This window comes from Camelina sativa, chromosome 11 (assembly GCF_000633955.1).
Source record: "Camelina sativa cultivar DH55 chromosome 11, Cs, whole genome shotgun sequence".
Lineage (NCBI taxonomy): Eukaryota > Viridiplantae > Streptophyta > Magnoliopsida > Brassicales > Brassicaceae > Camelina > Camelina sativa.
In genome coordinates, this window is record NC_025695.1 from 17869050 (window position 1) to 17883879 (window position 14830).

General features: G+C 32.7%; 3 protein-coding genes and 1 pseudogene across 5 annotated transcripts; 1 reads left to right on the forward strand and 3 right to left on the reverse strand.

Annotated features, from left to right (window-relative positions):
- Window positions 76–4086, forward strand: LOC104723697 (DExH-box ATP-dependent RNA helicase DExH16, mitochondrial-like). 3 transcript variants are annotated; one of them, XM_010442088.2, is made up of 17 exons: window positions 76–202; window positions 280–461; window positions 740–899; window positions 1071–1192; window positions 1277–1467; window positions 1551–1691; window positions 1829–1951; window positions 2162–2239; window positions 2334–2502; window positions 2585–2697; window positions 2778–2858; window positions 2935–3000; window positions 3084–3148; window positions 3243–3288; window positions 3393–3509; window positions 3590–3681; window positions 3769–4086. In XM_010442088.2, the coding sequence occupies exons 2-17, from the start codon at window positions 395–397 to the stop codon at window positions 3848–3850; spliced, it is 1713 nt and encodes a 570-aa protein (XP_010440390.1). In that variant the 5' UTR covers window positions 76–202; window positions 280–394; the 3' UTR covers window positions 3851–4086. The 3 variants fall into 3 exon arrangements, with proteins under 3 accessions (XP_010440390.1, XP_010440389.1, XP_010440391.1); XM_010442087.2 differs by having other exon boundaries at window positions 290–461; XM_010442089.2 differs by lacking the exons at window positions 3590–3681; window positions 3769–4086 and having other exon boundaries at window positions 290–461; window positions 3248–3288; window positions 3393–3439.
- LOC109127301 lies at window positions 10204–10654 on the reverse strand (annotated as a pseudogene).
- Window positions 10620–11102, reverse strand: LOC109127477 (defensin-like protein 232). Its single transcript, XM_019232262.1, has 2 exons — window positions 11023–11102; window positions 10620–10921 (listed from the first exon to the last, which is right to left on the reverse strand). The coding sequence occupies exons 1-2, from the start codon at window positions 11090–11092 to the stop codon at window positions 10701–10703; spliced, it is 291 nt and encodes a 96-aa protein (XP_019087807.1). The 5' UTR covers window positions 11093–11102; the 3' UTR covers window positions 10620–10700.
- LOC104723698 (serine/threonine-protein kinase HT1-like) lies at window positions 12002–14319 on the reverse strand. The gene is made up of 6 exons (XM_010442090.2): window positions 13359–14319; window positions 13138–13259; window positions 12866–13062; window positions 12609–12783; window positions 12407–12541; window positions 12002–12310 (listed from the first exon to the last, which is right to left on the reverse strand). Exons 1-6 carry the CDS (start codon window positions 13615–13617, stop codon window positions 12104–12106), a joined length of 1095 nt encoding a protein of 364 aa, XP_010440392.1. The 5' UTR covers window positions 13618–14319; the 3' UTR covers window positions 12002–12103.

The following is a 14830-nucleotide window of genomic DNA, read 5'->3' on the forward strand; positions in this document are numbered from 1 at the left end:
ATATCTATTTATTAAAGTAGGAGGGTGTAAGTTAGAGTAATCGGAAACATTCAGGGGTTGATTTGCAAATAAAAAAGGAACCTCTCGTTTTCTTCTCTCTCCCGCTTCTTGCTGAGTCGCCGACCCCTCTGAGAAGAATAAGGTCTAACAATGGAATCAACTTTGAGATTGTTCCCTTCAGTCAGTTTCTAAATTATAAAAGGTAGTATTTGATTTCATTTTCTCCTTTTTGTTTATCTCCTTCTCGATTTCAAAAGGAGTTTAATTTATGTATCAAAGCAAATGAAAGGTGACGGTGTGGTGATTCTACTTGAGCTGTATTGATCATGGTGAACAAGGGGTAAAGAAAAGAGTTCTGTTCTTCGTTTCAATAGCTACGACAATTTTTTTAAAAATGGCGTATTCTGCTGTTGTTGGGTTTCGAAAGGTTTCAGCTTTGGGGATTTCTCGTGTTCTTCAAGGTTGGGTCATCATCAATACCCTCTTTATGCTCTGTTTTTTTTTTTCTCTTTCAAGTTTGGTATTTTAGGAATTAATGGGAATTTATATAGTTGAGTCCAGTTTATAAGTGATCTTAGAAATGAATGACTAGTAAAAGTTTGAAACTTTAAAATTGGGAATTCGCAAAAATGTGAACTTTATGAGCTCTAACTACACTCGTTTCTGTGTAGTGTTTAGAAGAAGATTAGATTGGTTATGTTGTATCTTATGATGTCTTCGTGTTGGCTAAAATTTTCAGCTGATAAGGGAAGTTTGTGGCGGTTTCAATTGGAAACTCAGTTTGGTGAGGTTTTGAGATTAGGTTTATTGACTAGGAACTATAGAAAGAACTCTGGACCCCCAAAGTTCGACTTCACGGGGACGGAAGCTACCTCAAAGTTCGATTTCACTGATCTCACGTAAGACCAATACTTCTTGTAGATTCATTGTTTGATAAGACATGGATATTATGTTAGCTCCCTAATAGCAATGAACCGTGATTCTTGTTGCAGTTTCTTTGTTTAGATCTTAACTATGCTTTTGTTGTAGAGATACAATTAGTATTCATGTCATAACCTTGAAATTTTCAGCTGTCCTCATACATGGTATCCAATTGCTCGGAAGAAGAAGCGCAAGGTCATTCTACATGTTGGCCCAACAAACAGCGGGAAGACATATAGTGCCCTTAAGCACCTTGAGAAGAGTTCTTCAGGTATGCCTTTGAAGGTGACTACTAAACCTTTTGTTTTTTTTTTTGGAAAGCCATTCTTTGAACTGTTTATGATTTGCTTTGAAGGTGTATATTGTGGTCCGTTAAGGTTGTTGGCATGGGAGGTAGCTAAACGTTTAAACAAAGCAAATGTTCCTTGTGATTTGATCACGGGACAAGAGAAAGAGTTAAAGGAAGGGGCAACACACAAAGCTGTGACAGTTGAAATGGCTGATGTTACATCGGTCTACGACTGTGCCATCATTGACGAAATTCAGGTTAGTCCTGCTTAACCTCGGCTGAAGAAATTGTAAATAGCTGTTTGTTTTCTTATTCTTCTCCTTTATTTTCCTAATTTCAGATGGTGGGGTGCACACAAAGGGGGTTTGCATTTACTCGTGCTCTACTTGGAATCGCAGCTGATGAGCTACATTTATGTGGTGATCCTGCTGTCGTACCTCTTGTTGAAGATATACTGAAAGTAACTGGAGATGATGTCGAGGTATCATGTTTCTTCGAGCTAGAGTCCCTTTTTCTTGTCTAATCCTTTCTTTTCTTATCTATACAAAAATACTGTGATAGTTTTAAGACACCCTTGATGTAATCATGACCTATTGATTCCTTTTATTTTGTATTAAGGTTCATACATATGAGAGGCTTTCACCATTAGTCCCTTTGAAGGAGCCTGTTTCATCAGTTTCCAGTATTAAAACTGGGGATTGCCTTGTCACCTTTTCTCGAAAAGATATATATGCATACAAGGTTCGCAGTTATTTATCTTGTTCTCTCTTCCTGTATTTTTTTACATTTTTCTGCTTGAGTTTGCTGCCAGAAAGAAAAATAAGATTTTGACATCATACTAAATGCATAAATAGCCCTATCCTCTAAGCATCATGAGTATTGAATATTATTCTGTTGTCTTCATATACATATTCTTTTCTCTTAGTCTTCATCTTTTGTACCTTTTCGTAGAAAATAATTGAACGTGCGGGGAACCATTTTTGCTCTGTGGTTTATGGTTCATTGCCTCCCGAGACTCGCACGACACAGGTTTGAGTTCCGTACTTATTGGCTCTAGGCTTAACTGGATGGTCTAAGAATTATCTCTTTTGATTCCCCAAATGAAATGCTTTAAAATCTGCAGGCGACAAGGTTTAACGACGAGACCAATGACTTTGATGTTCTTGTTGCCAGCGATGCGATTGGCATGGGTCTTAATTTGAATATTTCAAGGATTATCTTCTCGACCCTCCAAAAATTTGATGGTACCGGGACCAGAGACTTAACAGTATCTGAGATTAAACAAATTGCAGGTATATTTCAACAACAAAAAACACAATTAAAGCTTCAAGAGTGATGGTATGTCCTTTCTAATGTTCTCATGTTCCTGCGTAGGGAGAGCTGGCCGATTCCAATCAAAGTTCCCTATTGGTGAAGTAACTTGTTTGCACAAAGAAGATCTTCCGTTGCTCCACGCGTCTCTCAAGTCTCCTTCACCTCTTCTTGAGGTTATTTTTATAGCATTAAGTTAGTTCTCTACATCTTTTTTCCTTCTCGTCTAAGTTTGCATAAAACTTCTATCATGCAGCGGGCTGGACTATTTCCAACATTTGACCTCCTGTGTAGGTATTCCCTAGCACACCCTAAACACGGGTTGTACCAAATACTGGTAAGATACATTTTCTCCGTTGTTATGTTTGGTCCTTTTGAGCGGATCTGAAATCATGGCTCATTAACTTTGGCAGGAACACTTTGTTGAAAATGCTAAGCTGTCTTCAAACTACTTCATCTCTAATGTCGAAGACATGATGGTAAAGCTCAGCTATGATGTAGTTTTGTTCAGACATCAGAAAGAGAATGTTTTCTTAACACATATCCTAGTCTTTATTTTCAGAAAGTTGCCGCTATTGTTGATGAATTACCCCTCGGATTGCAAGAGAAATACCTTTTTGTGGTCAGGTAATAGCAAAAATAACAATTTTTTGTCTTTTCTGGATCCAATAAAATTCAAACAAATACAAGCTTTGACTGGTCTAACGTTACTTGTGTGCAGTCCAGTTGATGTGAATGACGAAATTTCAGGTCAGGGACTTGCACAGGTAAAAACCGTAGACCTCTTTATCATTTTTCTTTTAAGTGATCGATAGTGGCATCGTTTTGTGCAAAACAATTGTTCATTTTTACTTTTTTCTTCTTACATCAGTTTGCTCAAAACTTCTCAAAGGCAGGCGTTGTGAGACTCCGGGAGATACTTGCACCCGACAGAGTTAAGGTTCCCAAAACACCAACAGAACTCAAGGAACTTGAATCCATTCACAAGGTAACATCTTTCTTGTTCTTTAACCAAAATCAAGAGAAAAGTTTGGATTTGTTTAGTTTAACTAGATGATGATTGAACAGGTTTTGGATCTGTACGTATGGTTAAGCTTAAGGCTAGAGGATTCTTTTCCTGACCGCGAAGTAGCAACTTCGCAAAAGTCTATCTGCAATTTGTAAGTAGCTAGAATTAGCAAAATGGCATTATCTTTTCCTCTGCTTTGCTCCACTTTTTGATCCAAAGTAACGACTGAATTGTACAGATTGATTGAGCAATTCTTAGAGGGAAATAGATTAAACTCTCCTACCCGCGTCTCACGATATCTAAGGCGACAAAAATTCTGAGAATACACTTCAAGCTTCGTTGGATAATTTTCTTGTTCTGTTCGTTGGTGTGGTCACTAAGAAAAAAGTAAAGCAAGTGATTGTGCTACAAGATCTTAACACTACTTGATAGTGGAGCAATCTAAAGTTGTCATGTGTTTTTAATTGTCAATTTAACAGTAGATAACCCATTTGATTTATTTGTTTATTTTACGACTTTGTTCAAGCAAACGACATGCTTTGAGATGTAAGACATATATAGCATGCGTTCCATAATATCATGTTGTAACATGAACCAATTCATGTTGTTGAATTAAATGATGAAATAAGTTTCTCTCAGTTCTTTTTAATTCTTTCTTTTATGACATTTTGGTTAGTTTGTACATTTCCCCAATAGACTATTTTCAAATTTTATGAGAACCCAAAAACACGTTTTCTGTGTTCACATGATGTTGCACAATCTTTTATAAGTGCAAATAGCTTAGCCACATCAATAATCTTATATGATATGATATGAGAAGGTTTTTATCAACTTTTGCTAAGGAGATGACACTTGGCATGTTATATATTTAATACATGTCCTCTTTTGTTGTTTAGACTTAAATAATTAAATTCATTTGTATTTTGGACCTAAGTAATAAAAGATCTATAAAACAAACAAAAAAAATTCTTAACATTTCATTTTTCTCTTCTTCAATAAAAATCAGTTGTAGACCCCTTCTGATCTAAAGGTACCATTTATCGTTTTGTGGTTTCATCCTAGGAAAAAAACTGATTATAGTTTATTTTAAAATTCTAAATATGGGTTTCAGTCTTATGTAGGATTCAGGCAGAGGCGAAGCCAGTGAAGGAGGAGTCACACCCCTAAAATTTATAATTTTTTTTTAAATTTAGGCTTATGTATATATATATTACATAAAGGGATGGCTCTGGTTCGACAGAATCCTTGCATACTCCGGAGATGATAACTCATTGTCAAGTTGATGGTTCGTGGAAATCTACGAAACCAAATTCAGGATTAGGATGGTGGTGTGGTGATGGTGAGAATCAGAATTTAGTTATGGGTGCCAGATGTCAATGTCGCAGTGCGTACCCTCTTCATTCGGAGCTGGAAGCATTATTATGGGCGATGGAGTGTATCCTTTCCAGAGGCATTGATTGTCAGAGGTTCGAGACGGATTCTGCAGAGTTAGTTGCGATGGTGCAAGCTCCGGAGGAGGGGCCGGCCTTCTCAACGCTTCTTAATGAGTTCCAGGTTCTTAGTGCATCCTTGCCTCCTTTTACCCTTTCCAAGATCCCAAGGACGTCCAATGTGAAGGTTGATTGTTTAGCTCGTTCTTCTAGAACGTTATTGCCAGAAACGATTTTTGTAAACAACTTTACTCCAGTTTGGGCAACCAATCTATGAGTTTTATTTTAATTAATGTTAGGTTGGAAAAAAAAAACCTAAAACTTTTGGCCTAAAATATGACCCGAAAAAATTGATGTCCTAATCTTTAACTTAACTTGCTTGGCCTATAGGTATAGCCTTGAACCATGTTTTATTTTTACTTCAGGGTATAGGTATGGGTATGGCCTAATCGTGTTTGTTGGTTATTGTGTTAAAATTACTACATCATGAGAAAAATGAACTATATTTAATATGTCGGGCATGTTAGTAGTCTTCATCTTCAAGCAAAAAAAAAACGTATTTAAAACTATTATAAATTTAGTTTTTTTAGTAGTCTTCATCTTCAAGCAAAAAAAAAAACGTATTTAAAACTATTATAAAAAAAGGAAAATTGTATGTTTACTATCATATGCTTAAAAAACCATGTTGTTAAGCTTGTGATGTCTTTTTATATCATGGTACAATATGAGTTGCACTTTTATATACTATATCTGATTAATTTGACTTCTATAGTTTTGAGTAGTATATGCTAATTGTATATTGGTATCATATATTTTTAAGAATCTTAGTATCAAATTGTAACAACTCATCCCATGGATCCCACTAACACACCGCTAGCTTGCCCCCATAGGCCCCAAGCTGGCCCTGCATGGCATCGATCATAACCCCTCACTGTGGATAGGAACTATTCATCCAAATCCACCAATAGGTTATTGGTGCGCCAAGCGTTCCTTGAACCCTGGTCCCCACCCTTTAACAACCTTCCCACAAGACAAGCTGTCACCAATTGACCTGCATTTTTATATGACAACCTGTCCCGCGGACCCCACTAGCCCACCTGCTAGCCGCCCCAACGGATCCCAAGCTGGTCCTGCAGGGCATCGATACTAACCCCTCACTGTGGACATCCAAATCCACCAGTAGGTTATTGGTGCGACAGACGTTCCTCGAACCCTGGTCCCCACCTTTTAACAACCTTTCCACAGGACAAGCTGTCACCAATACTATATATACAAGGAAAACTCAAGTAACAAAAATAATCATTGCTGAGTAAACAAATAAAAACTAATAATTTCCAAATTACTAAAATTGAACAATATTGTAAGCTAAACAGATGACTTCTAGTATATATATATATTTTTTAGTTGTGGGAAAACCTCATCTTATGGATGAGGAATGTAGATGGTCTGAGTCTCTGAGAGATCTATCCTCTTATAAAGTTGTAAGTTTGACGCAATATAACGAGTTTGAACTTGTTGCAATTTCAGAATATGTTTTTTTTTCGAAACAAAAAGGATCATGATGAAGAAACTAGAACAATTTTATTAGACTCACATTTTCTTCGGTTTATTTTTTTAAAAAAATATATATAAAGTTTCTTTTTTTTTGTTGACGATATCTATAGTTGAATGAATATTATTTGTTATATACAAACATCACATGTTACTTTATATACTTTTTGTATATATATTTTTTGAATCAAGTATCCAAATTATAAAATCAGAATATATAAGTCCAATATCTCAATTGCAGAATGGTGATCGATCTTTTTGGATATCCAAATTTTTAGTAGTTGATGATCAAATGAGATCCATGATCAATAGCGGATCCAGACATTTTCCATCTATTCTTTTATATACTTGTCAACAATTAAAACAAAGATAATTATAGCACAAAAATGATATCCCCTTTGTAATAAAACGGAAGTACACTATAACGCCCCGACCACCACCTTTTAGTGGGCCCATGTCCACTCCTAGTCAATGGGCTCACCTTTCTTAATGGGCCTCACGTCCTCTCACTAGGCCTGTGAGCCCATCTATATCCGACGGTCGGTTTGCTACGTCTGGGAGGCTTTTAAAAACTTATTACCGTCCCTACAAATCACCATATGATATTTCCCTGTGTTTTGTCCTCACTCGCACAGTTCCGACAATCACTTCCTGGTAGGTCACCCATCCTAAGACTACTCCAGCTCAAGCACGCTTAACTCTGGAGTTCTCTCAGGACCCTTGACCGAAAAGATAAGTGTACTTTGGTGACATAGGTGGTCAAATCAATTCTTTTAAACCTCTCCGCAAGTTTCTGAAACTGAGGTGTCACATACACGACTTCGAATTGGTAAACCATATAATATTAATGTAGGTTATATGGATTAATTATTTGATAGGTTATATAGATTTAGGATTATGATCTCCTTAAAAAGGATATTCCAAAGAATAAAATAAAATCTCAAAGAATATTTAACGAACCATATATAGACAAAAAAATCTCATAAATTAATAGAATTAATCATTCTTCCGTAGATTACAAGTGATTTCCGATTATACTAAAAAGTAAAATCTTACCTAACTTTATCAGAAAATTTTGACTGAGTAATTTGAATATTTAAATTCATTTCATATATTTCTTCTGTTGAATTGTATAGTTATGTATACTATAATAAACTTTTTAAATAATTTAATTTGGAATTTTTAAAAATAGTTTAATTTAATATTTTTAAGAATATCATAAATATATGATAGATCAAAAAGTTAAAATTTTAAACACTCTAATTTGATTTGTTATAGCACAGGTCAATAGTATGTCACTATAATATGAAAAAAAATTAAGAAATATGATTTCTTGCTAGAGCACGGGTTAAAATTTCAAAAATATGATTTCTCGGATTAAATAAGTTTGGAATAATGTTGTTTGGTAGTTTTTTTTGGTCATGATGATTTTGACAAACATATGTTACATATTTTGTCCTAAAATTAATATGCGTTATACTATAGGCTAAGTCATAAAATTAACAATCAAAATACAATATATAATTTTAAACACTAAACAAATCAAACAAAATTAACAAACAAAAATTATTTTTTTTTATCACACAACTTAATCCGTGTTATATTGCGGGTCAAAATCTAGATATACTAGAATATATTTGACAGAATAGATGTTATTTTCATAAGTCATATTCACTATATCATTTCATTTCATAGTATTCCATAAAAACCTTTTAAAACAAATAAAATAATCACATATACGATGTTTTAAATAAAAATTACCAAATAAACAAAAGGAAAAAATTTCTACCCGTGCTCTAGCACGGGTCATATTCTAGTCACAAATAGAAAACAGAATCTAGATATAAGTACAATTCTAAACGGTTTGTTAAAGTACATATCAACCCTAACAACAATTATAAAGGTATATCAACTTTGCTTAATATTTAATAATTAATACTTTTTTTAATTATAAAATAAAAACTTAACCAATTTATTATCTTTAGATTGAAATTTATTCTTTTAACTCTTTTAAAAAATATCAAACTTCTTAATTCGACTACTGGAATAATGCTTATTGTCATATTAATTTTCATTTTAATGTCAAACTTCTCCTTTCCAAACTACTTAATAATTATTGTCATATTTTAAAAATGTAAAATTTATTTTTTCATGCTTCTTAAATATACTTGGATGTCCATCTAAATCCATTTTTCCTTATATTTTGGTGTCATCTTAATCTCAACCTCTTATTTATGTGTGCATTTTTTAAAGTCATCATCCAATCTCTCAAATTCTTCGTTAATCCCTCACAAACAAAGAGAAAAAAAAAACGAGCCAACCAATGTCACCAAAAAAAAAATCTAGTAAACAATAATAAGAGGTAAGGTTTTCTTGTACAAATTTTGAAAAAGGTCAGTCATGTAAGATGACTAAATTAAATAGGGATTATTGTTAAAATTGTCATTTTGTCACCTCACCCAAATCTTTTGGATTTGTCATTTGTTGAATAGGTTTGTAGATTTACCATTTTTTAACAACTTAAAAACTATACATTTGTAGTTTTTTTAATATAAAATACATATTTAATAAGAAACACTAAACCATAAAAAAAATATAGAACAAAAAACTCAAACATAGTGTGTAAATTATCTTATTTAGTTTTCTTTTTTAAATGATAATCTAAAATATTAAACCATAACTGTAAAAATCCACAAATGCCATTAAAAACGATTTTTTCCTAATTTATTCAAATAACTACCATGGAGATATCAAGAGGGAGTTTGATATCACATTAAAAGAGAGTTTATTGTGCTTGTGACGAATTATTTATTGCTGGACAATAGTCCAAAACATCACAATGTTTATTTGCAAAAAAAAATTATTTAGCTCACATTAACCAAATAATCATCACATTCGTTTTTTTATTCAATCCATATGCTCTCTGCCATATCACAACTTCAACCATATGAATATATTTGTTTTTTTTTATTAACCCCATTATGAAATAATTATTAATCCATATGAAAAATCAAACAATTTACATTAAAAAAAAAGTCCAAGATTTATGAGATTAAGAAAGTTATCAATTTTTTAATACAAAATGAAAAAAATTTACTTTTTTTTGTTCGTATGAGTCTTCAACAACGACAAAACATAAATACTTAAAATTTTGATATTTTTTCATCAAATGTTAGGTAGGATAGTTCTGATTTTATTAATTTATATATTCACAAATTTATAATTATATTTTCCATAAGTTAAAAAAAATCCATAGTTGGACTCATAAATTTTGTATCATGAAATACAAGATGAATGGTTAAATTGATTAGAGACATAAAGAGATAAACATTTTGTATCAAAAATAAAAAAAAAGAATGGTAAGCGATACAAAAAATAGGTAGAACTTGCAAGTGGTAAATAACTAAATATTAGCACTAAGAGATGGTTGTACATAAGCTTTTGAACCTTATCAAAACTGATCCTAAACATCTAGGCTAGACCCAGATAAGTTTGTAACTTTATAAAAACATATACAAATTATTTTTACAAGTGTGTAAAATCTTATAAATACTTCATAAATTCAAAACATGATGATATGATTTCTAAACAAAACTCTATATATATATATATATATATATATATATATATATATATATATATATATATAATTTCTAAACAGGTTAAAGATAATAAAAATAATGATTCTTACATGATTGAAATTGGTTATACAAAAGAAATGGCAACAACTTATCATTCAGAAGTGACATTAGCTTACCGTTTTCAAGCTGTGACACAAAAAACTCGCGTAAATAAATTTTAATTTAGCTGAAATATTTTTAAAGAATTAAGATTAGAAATTAATGACACTCATAGGGATTCTCTCTTTGACAACTGCAGTAATGTTCGTCCTTAGATGTATTGGGACCTCTTTCTACATCATTACAGAAACATTGAAGAACACGTTGTTTTATCTTGGATTCCACTTTTTTGAAGCAATCTTTCTTTCCGTGAACACCACATTTTCCCGGAAATCGGATCTCATCCCAACAGTCTTGGGGAGGTGCTCCAGCTTCCGCCTCTATAATATGTATAATCATTCAAAATTTAGGTTATAGANTAGCTTACCATTTTCAAGCTGTGACACAAAAAACTCGCGTAAATAAATTTTAATTTAGCTGAAATATTTTTAAAGAATTAAGATTAGAAATTAATGACACTCATAGGGATTCTCTCTTTGACAACTGCAGTAATGTTCGTCCTTAGATGTATTGGGACCTCTTTCTACATCATTACAGAAACATTGAAGAACACGTTGTTTTATCTTGGATTCCACTTTTTTGAAGCAATCTTTCTTTCCGTGAACACCACATTTTCCAGGAAATCGGATCTCATCCCAACAGTCTTGGGGAGGTGCTCCAGCTTCCGCCTCTATAATATGTATAATCATTCAAAATTTATGTTATAGAGATATAAGAAATTAGTAATACATACGGTACCATAGTTTTAAATTATGTCATCCTATTATCTACCTTCAACATGGCTTAGAATCAGACAAATAAAAACACAAGAAAACATCATCAAAGTAGTACACCTCCTCATGCTTCAAAACTGATATGTTATATTATCTTTTTATACTCTCGTAGTATATATATACTAACCACAAGAGAAAATAACTTTTCCGATAAATTTGAGAAAAATAAGGTTGAGCCAAGTCAACTTGATCGGCAGAATCGGCTTCCCATTTTTATATACATAATTTTTTTTTACTAAAATTCACTTTTTTCTTTTTCGATTTTTGGGTATTTATTTGTTTTGTTATTATGTAAATAATTTGTTTACGTCAATTAATCTGGATTTTGAGGTTTCAAAGGAAAATATATAATTATGTGATTTTTAAAATTTAAGCTTTGTTGGTTTTTACCTTTGAGGTTTCAAAAGAATTGTGATCCCATCAAAACTTTTACTCTACAAAACGTAAGAGGAAAACTTATCATTCTAACATTTCATTTTCCCCTCTCTAATTTCTTCTGTAAGTTCCACCTTTACTCTATAATTTTACCAGTAATATACTCTCCTTTTTTTTTTTGCTATAATCATGTTAAAGCTATAAAATTTGATGAACTTTGGAATGAGAGAAGTTTCATGTTAAAGCTATATAATTTGATGAACTTGTGAAACCAATGACGAGTTGCTTTAGTAGTTAAGTTTTTGAGTGGAGTTTTTTTTAAAGCATTAGTAAAATCTGGATGAATGTGTAAATTAACAAAAAAACGTAGAAACTTAAAAGAAGGTTACTTGATTAATTCGCGTTAGTAAAAAATCTTCCCTCCAAATTAGAATTAAATTACATGATTTGTCCACCATCCTTACGGATGGAATGGATCATGGATGTTCATTCCACGGGGTCGAGAACTCCTAATCTTTGAAGAAAAAAACGATGATTAAATTCCCATCCTAACTTGGATATTCACAAATCACAACGACCAAAATAAATTAATTAACAAATATTGTTTAAAAGACTTTTCTTGGAGAAAAAGAAAAATGGCATTTAGTCAACGTCAAGAAAAAACAAGAGACAAGACAACCAAATAGAGATATAGAAAAGGAATTTCAAGGTCCACGAGCCGGAGCAAAGCAGAAACATCCCGGACTCTGATCTTCCCGTATCATTCCGCCACCTTTAGTGGTATCAACTTGTTCAAGCAGTGTCACCACCTCGTTCATCTCCGGCCGTTTCTGCGGATTCCCATCCCAACATGCTTTCATTATGCTCGCCAATGCAGTTGGACAGCATCTCGGTATCTCTGGTCTCAGATTCTTTTTGAAAAGAAAGAAAAAAATGTTTCAAGATTTCACATTAATTACGTAAAGAACAAGGAAACTAGATAGGGTTTTCCTTAGATCAAAGCTTACATGTAAGACAACCGCGGAAGAAACATCGACAAAGCTAAGATCAGGATAAGGCATATCGCAACAGTAGATTTCCCATAAACATATCCCAAAGCTGTAGACATCGCACCTTCTGTTGTATGGCTTACCGTCAATGACCTATAAGGAGAAACACTGAGTTATTCGATTCAGTTTTGAAAGCAGAGAAAGAAAATTTTAGTTTTACCTCAGGAGCCATGTATCCAAGAGAACCGGTTTCTCCTGTCATGTCTTTTGGATTAAGTGCTTCTACTCGTGCTACTCCAAAATCCGCTATTTTCAAATTCTTCTGACCATCCAAAAGCATATTCTCTGTTTTCACATCCCGATGCACAATCTTCTCTGAGTGCAAATAGCTTAGCCTACAACAAAATATAAACAATAAGAGGTTTTGCTTGTACAAAATATTTGAAAAGTAGTAGTGTCAGAAGACAGTATAATTACCCGCGGGCGAGATCAAGAGCTAGTTTGATAACTGCTTTAAAAGCGAGTTTCTTGTTCCTATGACCAATCAAGTGTTGCTTCAATGTTCCACCAGAGAGATACTCCACAACCACACAGCACGCTTGTTGAGGCAACGAGTTTTTTGAATCTGCTGACGTTATTTTAAGATTTGTTGTTCCCATTGACGCTCCAACAAACTGTTCCATATTAATATTTCAATACTCACTCAATTTTATAATAAAGTTAATTAATTAACTAACTAATTAACCAACCTTTGTGACATTTGGATGGTTGAGTTTGTGCCAAACAGTGACCTCTTGACGAAACAAAGCTCGGTTTGTAGCGGCCTTGGCAGTTGTTTCATACCCATCATCTTCCCAATCAAGCACCTTCACTGCCAATACTCAAACAACCACCAAACACAGTCACAATCTCTAATGGAAAAATAAGACAACCATGTTCATGTAAAGGTATTGGATTATAATAATATTACCTGCAACATCTTGTCCATCATAAATGCCTTTGTAGACAGTACCATAAGTTCCACGAGCAATAACATTACTTGTTTCCAACTTAGCCAAATCAATCTCCCATTCCTCCTTGGCTTTAGGATTCGCCTCAAGATTCCTCGACCAAACCCTACTCAGATGTTTCTCAAGCTGTCTATCTAAGCTCTTCAAATCAATCTTATCAGCTCGAAAGACCTTGTCTTTCTTGATGTTACTCCCATCATCTTCTGACTTGTTCTCCATGTCTTATAGAATTCGAAACCAAATCTTTTTTTAACTAGGCAAATAAAATCACACAAACTTTCGAAAACCAAGATTCTGACTCAAAGCTTCAATCTTTTAATCATCATCATCATCATCACGAAATCAAGTATTGGTTTTTTTTTTTTAGATTACTACAAGGAAGTTATTTAAAAAAAAAAAAAAAAAATCTATAGATTTCTAGGTTAAACAAGGGCAGCTTAACGATAAGAAACTATCAATCACAAGATCGTACACATGCTCTAACATTCAGGTTATGAAAAAACGTAAACCTTAAGAAAACGACTTGTGTTGTGTTACGCCACAATGATCTTAATGGTAATCTAATATAGCACAACGCAAGAATGATCAAATACTTATAAAAAAAAAAACTCAATCAATGAAAAAAACAAAAGCAGAAGTCAGATGTGTCATCAAACTAGGACATGCAGAAACAAGAGGATGCAATACGATTATTGAGAAATCGAATGGTAAGAGAACGAAAGAGAAGAATTTTAATGGTGGGTTTTTTTTTTGGGATACGAGGCTAACAGAGCGAGCGATATTGTTTCTGAAAAATCTCTACTTTTATTTTATTTTATTTTTTTTTGGTATATGGATGAAAAGAGAGAATCTCAAACAAAAGAAAAGGACTTAGGAAACGACGGAAGAGAGATGGAGAGTGAAAGACGGAAGAGAAGCTGTTTCTTTCACGCTGGTTTTAAGGATACACACTTTTATTTTTATTTTTTCTCTTTAAGATAATATTAAAAAAAATCATCAAAATATATCTTTTAGTTTTGGGATTTATTATATAATATAATACTAAAAGATTTATCTTTTCCTTTGGCTAAATTTTTTTTGAAACTATTGTTTAGAAAAAAAAAAATCTGTTCTGATATATTAAAAAAATCTGTGGTAATCTTCTATATTTTTCCAAGTATATCGTGTATGATATTATAGTAAATATCCACTATTTATTAATATATTTATCTATTGTATTTTTTATATATTTCTAAATATTTTCAGTTTTTGTGATAATTTAACCTTTTCTGCTAAAAATTATATCTACAGATAAAAATACTAAAAGTCGTATACAATGTATTATTTAATGCATACTATATATATAATAAAAGTACTAGGAGTTGGAAAGAAATAAAAATATCATGCAGATTGTAAATTTGCAGGTGGCAAATGCAAGCACAATTTTGTTATC